At 47.5% G+C, this 14,488-nt stretch overlaps 1 protein-coding gene across 1 annotated transcript in view; it reads right to left on the bottom strand.

Moving 5' to 3' along the window:
- PLXNA2 (plexin A2) overlaps positions 1-14,488 on the bottom strand; it is a 222,361-nt gene that overhangs the window by 37,621 nt on the left and 170,252 nt on the right. The window contains exon 13 of the mRNA XM_003893167.4: positions 1,034-1,185. Coding sequence (XP_003893216.1) covers positions 1,034-1,185 — 152 coding nt within the window. The remainder of the gene's footprint in view (positions 1-1,033; positions 1,186-14,488) is intronic.

Genomic DNA, 14,488 nt, shown 5'->3' with positions numbered 1-14,488 from the left:
TGAATGAACTGGGGCAAGTCACTTCACTTCTCATGAGTCCTTTGCTCTCTGCTGCTTTGCAGAATGACGATAACAATATTTACCTCTCAGAGTCCTTACCAATTAAAAATGAGATAGTGGATGAGAAAGTGCTCTGTTAACTGCAAAGTGCTGATGGAAGATAAAGCGATGTCATTTTTATGGTTGCCACTAAAGGCAGGCTCTGGCGGGGGGAGTGGTGGATCAGAGGAAACAACCTGACCTGGCAGAGGGTTGAGAGTAAGGGAAGGAAGTCCCTGCCCCAAAGTCATGCTCTTGCTCATGCTCCCAGTACCCCCTGCAGAGCTGTGTTCACAGTGGAATCAGAATGGCTTGACCCAACTGTCCTGATAAATCACGCAGAATGATGTGGCCGCTTTCTCCTTTGGAGGGGTAGCCTCCCCTTTTCCATCCTCCCGCCCCCAGCTCCGTGCCCACCTCCTGCCCACCAACTCCACAGCGGGCTGCCACTGCCAAACGAACACCCCAAATTGGAACATATGTCACTCCTGGAGCCCCGTTCGCCTGTCCGCCACTACATGCCTATTTTCTAATTTCCAGCTGACATTTCCCTTAGTGAAATAAATGAATTTGCTCCGGCGGAGGCCCTGCTTGGATTAAGCTGCTGTCAGAGCCCCATGCGCCAAACAAATTGTTGCCCGCAGCCCACCGTGTGGGATGCATTCCAATGGGGGCTGGCAGGGGAAGGGCTGGGGGAGACCTAGGAGGAAAGGCTCAGTCACACCGGTGGGCAGGCAAAGACTGAATGAGAGACCGTCAGGGCCGGAGCCCTGATGCCATAAGAGCCAGGGAACAGGGAATCAAACAGAATGAGACCGCCTGAGGGTGGAGGTGAGGGAGGAGGGGGCTCTGGGGAGGCTTCTGGGGCAGGTCCATAGGAGGAGAAGGTAATGGGAGATGAATCATGGAAAAGGCCCAGGGAAGGGAAAGGGGAGAGTCTCCAGTCTCCACTCTGAAGCTCCCATGGGAAAAGGGCCAGCCAGGGCAGACTCACTGCTCAGCGATGATGTATTCCCCTGGGAGGGGCGTGCAGGGCACCCCAGCCACCTGCACATGGTGAGCGATCTCGGAGAAGTCCAGACCCAGGTTCACGCCATGGATGGTCACTCGTGTCCCTCCTTCTGGCGGTCCAGACACCGTCAAAATCTGCAGTAGGAAAATGGGATTAAAATTTGGGTTGGCCACAGGGAGAGAAACAGCAGCGCCCTTCCCCCTTCCCCAGGGAGGTTTAAGAACCTATGGGCACCAGGAATTCTGGTGAGAGACTGTGTTTTGTCCACTTTTTAGGTTATCTCGGATCTTGACATCATGTTCTGTTTTACACTGCTTCCTCGGTTCTTTAGGTCATTCATTCATTCATTTACTTATTAAAAAAAATTATCAGAAAGAATACTAGACTCAAGGCAGAAAACCATGGTTTGAGACGTGTCTCTAACTCACTAGTTGCCTGATTACCATCAGTCACATAACGTCTCTGAACTTCAGTTTTCTTAGTTGTGAAGGAGGTATAATCATTTCTTCCAACCTCGAAGGGAGCTTGGAAGAACCAAATAGAAGGTGTGCTAGGGAGCACTTTGGAAACCAGAGGACTTTGTAATTGTGACAGTGTTATTATTGCGCCTGTTGTGTCCTAGAGCCTGTTGGGGGTACAATGATGAATATGACGGGAAATTTGCCCTTATGAAACTTAGAGTCAAGGAGGATGAGATAAAGGCAGTTCATGAATACCGCTGATTTGGGGTATACAGGGGTAAGACAGATACAGAGGGAAAGCAGTGGGAGTGCGGGGAATAGAGTTTAGGTGTGGCTGCAGGGGAGATGATCAAAGATGGAAAGTGCATTTGACACTGTTCTGCAAAAAACATCCTATACACATGCTAGGACCAAGAAGAAATAACTTTAGGATGTTCCAAATCTTTGCTGGCTTACTGTTAGCAAGGATTGCTGATTTATTCATTCCTTAATTCAGCCCCCAAACACTGGAAACAGAATAGCAGAATCCAGGTCTCTCAAGACATAATACAGTTCTATCTGGGAACAGACCAGGCTCTTGGAAAAATGCAGCTCTTTGGGACCCAACAGATCCCAGTGAGTAAGTTCACACTTTGTGGCCAATAGTTATCTGAAGCAGGAAAAATAATTAGAAGTAAACTCAATCCTAAATAGCAAAGGAACATAGAATTTCATAACTGGAAGGGATCTCAGAGTATCTTATTCTAAGATCCTTACTTTTCACAGCAAGATGCATGAGACCCAGAGAAGTCAGGGATATATCCAAAGTTTTGAACAACTTGTATACACAGTTGTAAAAAGGTCAAGTGTTCTTTTTACTACATCCTAGGGAGGGCAGGATGGAAGAAGGAAGAAGCAAAAAAAAAGGAACTTGATGAAGATCGAGGGTCCACTAGAATCTCTCAGAAGAGGATACCTGGGCAGAGCCATAGCCTAACTGTTTTTGGACACTTCTGGACAGCCTCCCTCATGACCCTGTGTGTGCTGGTGGAGTGTCTGATGGCGTGGCAGGGTCAGTGTACCCAGGGGTGGAGATGATGGATGAGTACAGGTGAACATGCTGTTGAGAGATCTGGAGGCCCTTCTTATCTCATTGCTTCTCAGCAGGTGCACTGCTCCCTTCCTGTGATATGAGCACCATGAATTGTGCTGCCAATTCAGCCACCAACCACCAAGTGATAGTGAGAGAGAAAAGATGCTTCCTTCCCTCACTGCCTGGCTGATATGCTGTTCAGACTCCCAGTCTCTTGGTAAGTTGGCTGCAGAGCCAGGACTTGAACTCAGACCTCCTGCCTGTCTATCCTCCGTAGGACAAAGATGGTTCTGCCTCCTTCCCTCTGTCCCATCCAGGCCCTGAATACTCTTATCTGGAGGCTCATTTTACCCAAGTCACCTTGTCTATGGCTCTGACTCCCTTGTCTGAAAATAAAATATCTCCCTTATGAATAAAACTAAACAACACACATGAAATGAATCAAGGGAGATATAGTCAAGGGGGCTCAGAGGTGTCTCTGTATGCTGGGGGTGAGGGTGGGAGAAGGAAGGACAACTTGGAGAGGAAGGAGCTGGCATGAGGAACTGACAGCCACTATAGCTCTTCTGTCCCTGGACTCTAAAAATATCCAACAATAATCCATCCTGGCTGTTCCAGTCTCCCCTGGCACGGTTTCCTCAGGGACCTGGGACTCCTGGGCTCTGGGAAATGCATACTCGTTAATGAGAAACGGAAAGGGCTGCTTCCTTACCTGCTGCAGGAGAGCATCCGTAGGAGACAATTTGCTTTTAGTTCCTGGTTCTCTTTTAATCCACTTGGAATGAGCCTCACCAGGCCCTCCATCCCCTTCCCTAGCCACCTGGATGGCATGAACCCACCTACCCAAAAGAACTGACAAAACAGTGTTGATTGGTTCTCCCTCCTTCCCCTACTTTTATTTCTTAAAAAACATTCTTTTGCTCGCTGCAGTTAATTACAACCTTTCAGAAAAACTGTGAAATGAAATCTTTCTGGAAAGCCTAAAAATATTTCTGTCTTGCAGGTAGCATGTGGGGACTGCATTGTGGATCCTCAGCGGCACTGGCAGCTTCCACGGGGTAGCTTCCTCCTGCTGGTAAATCACCGCAGTGCTTCCCTTCCAACATTCAGGGATCAGTGGCAGACACATGGTTGTGGCCGTTGGGGTGCTGTAGGGTCTATTTGTTAGCACAGAGCTGCTCAGAAGCATAATTCAGCTTATATTGTTTAGAGAAGAAGACTTTTTGGGGGGGCAAATTACTAGCAAGTATTACAATCTTGGCATGAAGATACAAGTGAGATAGGTAGTTCCAGCTAGCAGCTGGGGGAATCCAAGTCAGGAGAATCAGTGTCCTTGTGGGTCATTAAACCAGGTCCACGGGGCTTGGAAAGTGCCTGGGGAGTGTAGGGTCTTTATGGCGGTCTTCTTTCTATGCTGTGTACCATGCTGCCAGCACCCAGGGTAGGTGGCAAGGGAGTTCAGGGGACAATGAAGCAACTATCATGCTCTGGGGCTTACAGGAGACACAGCTTACAGCTTCCTTGCTTAAAGCAAAACTGACACGTAAAATCCTGAATTTCCAAAACATAGATGAAGTGGTGATTATCTGATTTGCAAGTGGATTCCCAAGGCCTCCATTACTGATGACTTCCAAATCTATATGGTTGGCGGAGGCCCCTCTCCTGAGCTCCACAGCCATATATCCAATTGCTACTGGGCATCTCCACTTCCCCATTATGTCCCTCAGGCGCCTCAAATTTCGCCATGTCTAAAAATGAACTCTTAATTTTTCCTCCTCCTACCCCCAAGCCAATTACCCTCCCAGATCCTCTTTCAAGGTTAATGGACTCACCATGCACCCAGCCAGGAATTCTGCAAGCACCTTCAACTGTTTCTTTCTCTCATCTACCACGAATAATAAAGAAAGTCGCCAGGCCCTATCGGTTCTCAGTCCCAGGTGTCTTTTGAGCCCATGTGTTCCAGAGTAGGTGTTCAGCAGGGCTCCATCATCTCCTACCCACACTAACCCCAAGGGTTTGCATGTAAATCTACTTTCCAATAGCTGCCAGGGTGACCTTCATGAACACATACTTGACCAGGTTACTAGTCTCTTGCTCTAAAAACCTTCCATGGCTCTGGCCATTGCCAAGGCAAAGTCCCTAATTCCTAAGGCTGGCCTGGCAGGTGTGGTCTTTCTGGTTCTGATCCCTTTTACCCCTTCTGCCACACTTTCCATTCAACAGCACGTCATTCATGTCCTACCCTCTCAGTGGTTCCTTTCTACATCACGCTCTTTAAAAATCTCTGAGCCTTTGGACATGTTACCCATTCACCTCCAGCTTAAAAATCAGAGTGGCTCAGGGTGGAGGTCTGTGTGCAGAGTGCAAAGGAACAGAGAGAGACACCCTGTAGAAGGCAGCTTCTGTTGTGTGAAGCCTTCCAGGCAGCTGAGAATGAGTCTAAGGGCCATGCCATCTCTGGTGGGCCCAGGAAGCAAGGACCCTGCAACCTGCCTTCTGCATTTCCTCTTAGGATCAAGTATTTGAAGATGGCCAGGGAGAGGAGGCTTGGTGACAAAGAATTTCTTCTCCAGAGAGGGAGTGAGCAGGATCTTGCAGGACACCACCTCAGACCAGGAAGCCGCAGGGTCCCAATCCCCCGACCCCCACCAGCCCTGCCCAACACACACAGAGACCATGTCCCCAGGGCTCTCTCTTAAAAGCAGCTTTTGATTGCAGGGCACTCAGGCCTGCATTCCACAAAGTTGGCTCTCCTGGAAGCCACATCTGGCCTTTCTACATGGATCTATACAGGGGCAATTTGGCTGAATCCCCAGCTACTGCTTGCAGGACTCTAAGCAAGTTCTTCCAGATCTGGATGGAGCTGAGAGGCTGCAGGGGAGGGGAGAGCTCATCTCCCACAGAGGTGAGGATGAGAGGCTGTGGTGGAGTCATATGGAGTGCCCCAATGACAGAAGGGAAACCAAAGTACGGCCAGCATGTTAGGCGGATCCATGTCTTGGTCAGTTTCAGATAGCTCTATGCTGCTGGCTACACTCAGGTAGGGGAGAAAGACCATCTGATGCTGGGAGAGTGTCTGCAGAAGGAAGAGAGTAACCTCTGGAATCAGACAGGCCTGAATTTAAATACCAGCTCTGACACTTACGAGTTATGTGACCTTGAATCTCAATATCCTCATTCACAAACAGATAATAATGCTTGCCTCACAGGGATGATGTGAAGATTAAGTGAGATAACATTTGGAGAGTTCTTAGTATGCTGGTTTAGAGAGTAGGTCTTGATAATTGGTAATCTCCTTCCCTGCACCTCTGTCTTTGTAGATGACTAAACATGGGATGTCAGAATTGGCAGGGTTAGAGGTGATGGAGGACAACACATGGATGAGGGAGCTCATCACAGATGTTGGGGTGACCCAGGGTGCAAAGAGCTGCTCATGGGCCTATTGGAGAATGCCCGAAGCCTGAGCTTGGGCAGAGAGTGGTGATGCCGCCACAGTAGGGCCCTGGCTTTGGTGAGTTCTGTACCCTGCACAGAAGCAGATTCAGAGCCAGACATCATCCTTTCACCCAAAATAAATTTGGAAGAACACTGGCCCTGTACAAGACGTTCTTTATTATTTCCTCCCTCCCTTCTGGCCATTTCTTCTTTCCCTGGCTATCAGCCATTCTGGGGTAGGTGCAGCATTCCACAATGAACTCAATTAATTCTTTCAGGGAAGTACTTCTGAATGAGACACCCACACAAACAAATGATTTGACAGTTTGGGGTATGTGTGTGTGTGTGTGTGTGTGTGTGTGTGGTGGGGAGGTGGAGAGAGGGGGAAGGGAAGTGAAACGTCAAATCAGCAGGGAAGATCTTTGGATACTGACTCATTTGAGCCCCATGCTTTTCACCCCATATTATACTGTGGACTAGAAGTCTATCTGAATTCTCCCCATGTGGACCTCAGAAGTGAGAGCTAGAAGAAGGGGACTGGAGAAAGAACATCCTAGAAGCAGCCTGCTGCTGTTGAGTTGGGGTGAAAGGGGTCACTGAGGCTCTCCCCTCTGTGCTGTGCTGGCACTGCCTGTGTGCCCTTCCTCTGCCCACCCCTCACACTTGGGACCCACCAGAGTCCTGGCCCTGTCCTCTTACAGACTACAGTCTTGTGCTGCAAATAGACGTTTTGGTCAATGATGGACCATATATACGACGATGGTCCTTTAAGATTATAATGGAGCTGAAAAATTCCTACCACTTAGTGGCATTGTGGCAGTCATAAGTTGTACGAAAGCCTAGGGAAGCATATACAATTATGTACAGCACATAATACTTGATAATGATGCTAAATGACTAGGTTATTCGTTTACGTACTTACTATATTTTTTATTGCCATTTTAGAGTGTATTCCTTCTACTTATTAAAAAAAAAAGCTAACTGTAAAACAACTTCAGGGAGGACCTTCAGAAGAGATTCCAGAAGAAGGCATTGTCATCATAGGAGACAGCAGCTCTTTGCGTGCTATTGCCCCTGAAGATTTCACAGCGGGATAAGATAAGGAGGTGGAAGACAGTGATATGGATGATCCTGACCCTGCGTAGGCCTAGGATGATCTGTGTCTTTGCGTCTTAGTCTTTAACAAAATAAGCTTAAAAAGTTAAAAAGTGAATTTCAAAACTAGAAAAAAATCTTACAGAATAAGGATATAAAGAAAGAAAATATTTTTGTACGGCTATACAATGTGTGTGTTTTAAGCTAAGTGTTGTTACAAAAGAGTCAAAAGGTTAAAAAGTTAAGTCTATAAAGTAAAAAGTTATAGTAACTGGCCGGGCGCCGTGGCTCATGCCTGTAATCCCAGCACTTTCGGAGGCCAAGGTGGGCGGATCACCTGAGGTCAAGAGTTTGAGACCAGCTGACCAACGTGGGGAAACTCCATCTTTACTAAAAATACAAAATTAGCTGGGCATGGTGGTGCATGCCTGTAATCCCAGCTACTCGGCAGACTGAGGCAGGAGAATCGCTTGAACCGGGAGGTGGAGATTTCAGTGAGCCGAGATTGTGCCACTGCACTCCAGCCGGGGCAACAACAGTGGAACTCTGTCTCAAAAAAACAAAAAAATTTTTTTGTAGTAACTAAAGTTAATTTACAACTGAAGAAGAAAACAATTTTTAAATTAATTTAGTATAGCCTAAGTGCATACTGTCTTTACAGTTTATGGTAGTGTACAGTAATGTCCTAGGCCTTCACATTTACTCACCACTCACGGAACTCACCCAGAGCAACTTCCAGTCCTGCAAGCTGGAAATGGTAAATGCCCGAAATATGGTGTACCATTTTTAATCTTTTACATCATATTTTTACCAGCCCATTTTTATGTTTAGATACGCAAGTACTTACCATTGTGTTACAATCGCCTATGGTGTTCAGGGCCAGTCACATGCAGTACGGGTTTGCAGCCTAGGTGTGTAGTAGGGTACACCATCTAGGTTTATGTAAGTACCCGCCATGATGTTCACACAAGGATGAAATTGTCTAATGACACATTTCTCAGAATGCATCCCCATGGTTAAGTGATGCATGACTGTACGTGTGCTCGCTGGGAAAGCTCAGGGGCCCCCACAGCTATAGGGTATAAAGCCTCTATGCATTTGACATGCTGTTCCCTGTGCTGGTCAAGCATGCCCACTGACAAATGCCTACCCAGCCTCAAGTCTCTACTCAAAAGATGTCCCCTCAGGGAGGCCTCCCCTGACTCCTTTAGCAGATTTAGTAGCCCCTTCTCCTATCCTCCCACTTCCCTCTATGAACACCTCCAGGACCACGATTGCCACACTACACTGTAACTACTTATTCCCTCAATAAGACAATAACTATCTTGGGACAAGGGACTATCTAGATTTTCTTAGCAAACTAATCCTTAGCACACTGCCTGGAACAGAGTAACTGTCAATAAATATCCCCAATTCCCTGTTAAAAGGAAATGCTGGTCTCAACCAGATACTAGAACAGACTGTGTTCTTTAATGATGACTGGAGGAGTGGAGGTACGTAACTGTTGCCTGAGAGTGATGTAGTATTTTAACATCGGGATCATTAAACAGCTCTTCCTGCAATCTCCCTTGCTTTAATTTAAGCCAATTTCTGGTTTGATTCCTCATCGAATGGAGGACTGAACAGCTGCCTCCTCATCAAACATCTTTTAGCTACTGAAGATAGCAATTAAGTCACCCCTGGCCTTTGCTTCTGCAGTTCTTCCAGCCTTTTCACTGATGATCTTGGTTTCTAAACCCTTTGATCATTTTGGATGCTTTTCTCTGGACCCTCGGATTTCTATGCATCTTTTGAGAGTGTAGTGACCCAGACTCGGGTTGTGGCTTCAGCAAAGGCCTGATTGATTGATGAGCAGTAAGGAGGGCCTGCGAAGATGACTTCCTTTGCTTGTCACACACGCCATTAACCAGGCTGGCCCTGGGCAAAACCCAGTGGAGGATAAACATTTGGTATCTTTCCCATGTTCTTTTGTGTTTTCCTCCCAGGGGTTCTTTCCCCCATTTTAGGCACCTTTCACTCAGCTGTTCCCTCCTCCCTTTCTGTATTTGTATACAACAAGTACAAAAAATGTATTTGCACCTTAATGGGACTTTAAGTTGTGTTATTACTTGGCTTTAAGATCACTGATATCTATTGACTGTAGAATAAAAAGTGTGTCTATTGTTTGCAGGATTCAGAGGGAAAATAAGGGAAACACTTTAGGGTAGAGAGCTCAGGCTAGCAGCGCTAAACCCTGCCCCAGGAGCAGTCAGTGACCACGCCCAGGTATAAAGGTGGCTAGTTTAAGTCCTGGCCATGCACTTCTTGATCTGTACATGTGAAGCCAGGAAGACTAGGCCAGCAGGATGTGGGATCAGGCAGGCATGCCTAGGTCACAGCACATATGACGATGGCAGGGGACTAAGCAGGAGATTCCTATCTTCTGCTGAGGCCCTCTCAAAACTTCCAGGAACCTCTGGTTTAGGCAGTCACTTCTCCACCTGCTCAGACCCCACCTTGACAGCAGCACAGCCCAACTGAACCCTGGAGAGTGCCAGGGCACCCCAGCTAAATCTGTGTTCCTGCCAGACCCTGTCATGTTTGTTTTCCTCCGTGGGTGCCATGACCTGGAAAGCAGCCGCCGTGATGCTGCACCCGACCTCATTCTTGCAGCCACTAATTGAACAGTTCGGAGGGAACTGTGCCACAAAGCAGCCCAAGGGCAAGAGCAGATGCAGCCGATTAATTACAGCTGGGGAGATAAGAAGGGCTGCACCGGGGAGGCGCTGGAAGGCCCAGGGGCTTGGCAGCCTGGGGAGTGAGTGCTCAGGTGGGCTGTTCCTAGGTTCAGCCTCAGGCAGAGCCTTGTTGGGGCAGGGTTGGGGCCAACTTCAGAGTAGGGGCTTGTCGGGGCAGAGGAGCTTGGTGGGAGCTTCACAAAGCTCAGCTCTCGTTCTAGACATCCTATCTTCCTCTGGTTGTATCTCTGGGCTCATAGAGATGGCGAGAAAGAAGCCAGAAGCAGGGCTTCAGCTCCAAGGTATTGAAGATTCTGAGAACGATGGCTGCTGCTTTCACATTCTTTAAGTGCTTATAATGAGTAAGGAATTATGCCAGGGGCTTTACATATTTTATCCCACTAAGGGCTCAAAACAAGCTATGAGGTGTTATCATCGTTCCCATTTTTCAGATGAGAAATAGTGTCCCAGGGAGGTTAAGTAACTTGTTTAAGGTTCCACAGTGAGTGGCAGAGCCCAGCCAGGTTTATCTAACTGCTGCTTTTTGCCTTCCCACAGCACTGCCCCGGGGAGACCCCCATCCTTGGTCACCCACCATAAGAATGCATGCCCTGGCCTGCTCTTCGCTTCTGTCTGCTTAGGCACTCCAGCCCCTTTCCCTTTCTTCCCATCTCGGCAGCAGGCTTAAGATGCACAGATCAAGAAGTGCATGGCGAGGACTTAAGACATGGTTAAGGCCATGCCTTGCTGCTTTCCAAGGAGCTCTGGAGTTGGCCTTGCTGGTCACTGCCTTTACTCCTGCTCTCTCTGGCTCCCTGAACTTCTCAGCATCCATCCCCACTCCTCTCTGACCTCAGCCAGGCAATATCCACACTCCCCTCTTGGCCTTGCCCCTTTGTCTCTCCCTGTGAATGTCCAGTCTCCCCAAACAATGCCGGGACTGGGGACTACTGACTTTCTTCCCATCTCTGCAGCAGGCTTGAGGAAGAGCTTGGTGCCAGCTCCTTTCTCTCCTCTGGCTCTGCAGATTGACAGTTCTATTTGTCCAAGTGAGCTCAGGAAAGAGATGAAGGATAGTATAGTACACGGGTCAAACATAGGGGCTCTTGAGTCAAGTAGCTGCAGGTCAAATTCCAGTTCTAAAACTTACTCTCAATGTCACTTCAAGAAAGTTATCAGACCTTGGCCGGGCGCAGTGGCTCACGCCTGTAATCCCAGCACTGTGGGAGGCCGAGGCGGGTGGATCACGAGGTCAGCAGATCGAGACCATCCTGGCTAACATGGTGAAACCCCCTCTCTACTAAAAATACAAAAAAATTAGCTGGGCGTGGTGGCGGGCACCTATAGTCCCAGCTACTTGGGAGGCTGAGGCAGGAGAATGGCGTGAACCCAGGTGGCAGAGCTTGCAGTGAACCAAGATTGCACCGCTGCACTCCAGCCTGGGCGACAGAGTGAGACTCCATCTCAAAAAAAAAAAAAAAAAAAAAAAAGCAGAAAAAGAAAGTTATCAGACCTCATAGTGCTTCAGTGTCCTCATCTATGAAATGGGTCTAATGACAATACTAACTTCTATTTCATAACAGTTGTTTTGAGGTCGAAATGAGATGACATATGTGAGGGGCTGAGCTAAGTGCAAGGTAAGTATTCTGTGAAAGTTGGCTATGATTTTTCTCATGACTATTTTATGTTGAAGAAATCCAAGTGGAAGCTGGGTTAGCTGAGGTCCAAAGGAAAAGTAGCTTTGTTTTCACGAGCATCCTATGCAGGTGGAGCCTCTGGGTCCTGTTCTTGATGGGAACTCAGGACAGGGGCAGACAGGCTGACTCGAGAAGGAGAGGTGGTTGGTGTGGACGTTGCCCAGCGTGGCATTGGCTGCCCCTCTGATGGGCCTGCGCAGCTCTCACCATGGTTTCCAGCAGGTGGGCAGTGCCCGCCCACTGGATTTGTAAAAGGAGACAGGAGAAACTAATGTCAGAGCCTCCCAGAAGGAGAAGAGGTGCCAAAGAAGCCACTCCAGAATGGCCTCAGCCCCGTCAGCATCCTCAGCGGATGTTCATACTCTGTATTAAAAGCTTTTGTGTCTAAGATTGGGATTTCAGGAGGGTTCTGCCCTGAGGAGCCCCCTAATCAGGACAAACCAGTGAGGACAAGTTGAGGATGCGTTGACAGCTTCTCCTCTCTTTCCTAATCCTCTCACTCATTTGACTTTAGAGGGCAGCGATGCCAACTTTGTGGCTGCACGTTTTCATTCCTTCCTGGCTCCTAAAGACACCTGGATGCTGGGTCTGAGAAAGCGAATTGTGGTATTCTTTTCCACTTGGAGTGTATGTGTATGTGTGCCTGTGTGTGCACTCTTCACAGTAGACTAGAGCCCAGCTGACGAGCTCTGTAGGAATCTATGACATTGGCGGTGCCAGCTCTCCTGCCCGGCGTGAATCCTTGCTGGCTCTGTCTTAGCTGATAGTACATTCAAAACCTAATTGTTATCTCAGCAGAGTAACTCCATTATTCATCCTGACACCATTCCCCGTTAGCTGTTTGTTGCAGTGATGTTATATTAATGAGGCCTGCAAATAAATGAACGAAAGATCAGAGTGCCGGCTTGTTTCTCAGGAAAGCTGGCTGACTTATTTATTTATTTGTGGGGAACTTTGCAGTGAGTCACTCTGGCCCTGGGCAGGTGGCTTTTGGCCTTTTCTGCAGAGATTTGGTGCAGCCTTGCAGATAAATACTTGTAAATGTCCCAGTTTCCCCAACAGTTTCACAAATGCATTTGCATCTGAGAGAATCCAGGCAAAACCAATCTACTTTAAATTATTTGTGCAAGTGGAGAACAGGAGCCAGCAGGAGTGATGGATCATCTCAAACTATTAAGGTATCAACAATTATTTGAGCTTGGTTTTGGAGGACAGTGTACATGGTTTTCTATAATTGATTTTCTTTCTCAGTTACATGTACCTAAGATATGTAAGATAATGTTAAAGAGAATTTATATTCCCTAAGCATGGACTATGGAGGTGGTGGAGAAGTTACTGAGGTTGAAAAATTCATAAAGTAAAAGCTACATGGTGGTCAATGGAGAAACAGCTGTAAACCTAACACCCCCACTGCCTGGCATCAGTGTGGCCGTATGGTGCAACGTGCCAGGTGACTTTGGGAACACACAGGAATGTTCTTTCACATCTTAAGGGTGGTGGGCTCCTGGTCACACCAACTCTGGTGTTCATCTCCTGCATCTTAAGCCTGCTTTGCCTTGGCTTCACCCTGATCTGTTCTTGCCTGCAAGTGTGAACCACCTGGGCCCCATTGTCTGGCCTCTCCCATCAGGCTGAGATGATTGAGAGGTCAGAGCTGCCAGGCCAGGGAATCCAGATTTCACTTTGGCTTAATGGCCATCTCATTGGTGGGCATAGCAAAAACAATAACAACGACAACAACAAACCTAACTGAATGTGATAGCTTCAAGAAATAACTGGGGTAGGGGTTAGAATAATGCTTCCCCCTGAAAGGCAAGAAGTGACTGCCCCAAGTTCACATGCACCCCAATATCCCCTTCTTGTTGTTTTTCCTCCCACTCATAGGAGTAAGTGTGGACCTCATTATGTTTAGGAAGACAGTTAGGTGAAGGTTACTTTAAGGCTCAGTACAAAGGGTAACCAATATTCCCAATTTGTCTGGCATCTCTTGGTAAGTTCCAAGAGGATTCTGATTCTGGACGCAGACATTTTTGTTACACTTGGGGTGGGATGAGGTGGGGAAATGTATAGCCAAGGAATAACCCCCTATCCCCCTCACCATGGTGTGGTAGAGGAAGTCTGCCTTCTGCTCTGCTGCTAACCAGATATGGGTGTGACACTGGGCTAATTCTTTACTTCTCTAAGCACTGTTTCCCCAACTCTTAAGTGGAGATAATCATAGCCATCTTGCAGGGTTGTTTGGAGGAGTAGGCTCAGAGCCTGGCACATGGGAGAGTCTTGTTAAAGAGAAGCAATTGTCATGAAGACTCCCAGAATTAGAATGTTGGCTGGTCGGCTCATGTTCCTTGCCTGAGGTTAGTGTCCTCATTAGCAGGAGACCTGTATCCCTGCTTCAGTCCTCCTTCTACACAGGACACAACTGCAGAGGGTGGAGGTTAGAAGTCCGCCCCAGGCCTTTTGGAGGAAGCACAGTGCCCTGCAGGGCAGTCAGTTTCCAGCCTCTTCCAGGTAGCCAATGTTCAAGGATAGGCTGGGGCTACATTGGAAGAGGCTGCATAACCTAATCTCCCTAACCAGGACTCATGTATACATGCGACAGACAACTTCCAAGCCCAGCACAGTTCATGGCATACAGTTGTCATTAATTAAATATTCATTTAATGAGTGAATTAATGTATTTGGAATGGTGGCATCTCCCCCCTCTGATCAGAATGCTCACTCTTAGGGTTTGACTCCTGTCTCCTCAAAATTCATATGGTAAAGACCTAATTCAGTACCTTAGAATGGCACCTTCTTTGGATATAGGGTCTTTAAAGAAGTAATCATATTAAAATGAGATAATTAGGGTGGTCACTAATCCAATATGGCAGGGCATTTATTAAAAAAAGAAAAAAAAAACTAGGGAGACAGATACACACACAGAGATAGAATGCCATGTGGACATGAAGGCAGAGGTCAGG

The sequence above is a fragment of the Papio anubis genome, chromosome 1, assembly GCF_008728515.1.
Source record: "Papio anubis isolate 15944 chromosome 1, Panubis1.0, whole genome shotgun sequence".
Lineage (NCBI taxonomy): Eukaryota > Metazoa > Chordata > Mammalia > Primates > Cercopithecidae > Papio > Papio anubis.
This window is presented reverse-complemented; position numbering and strand designations above follow the sequence as displayed.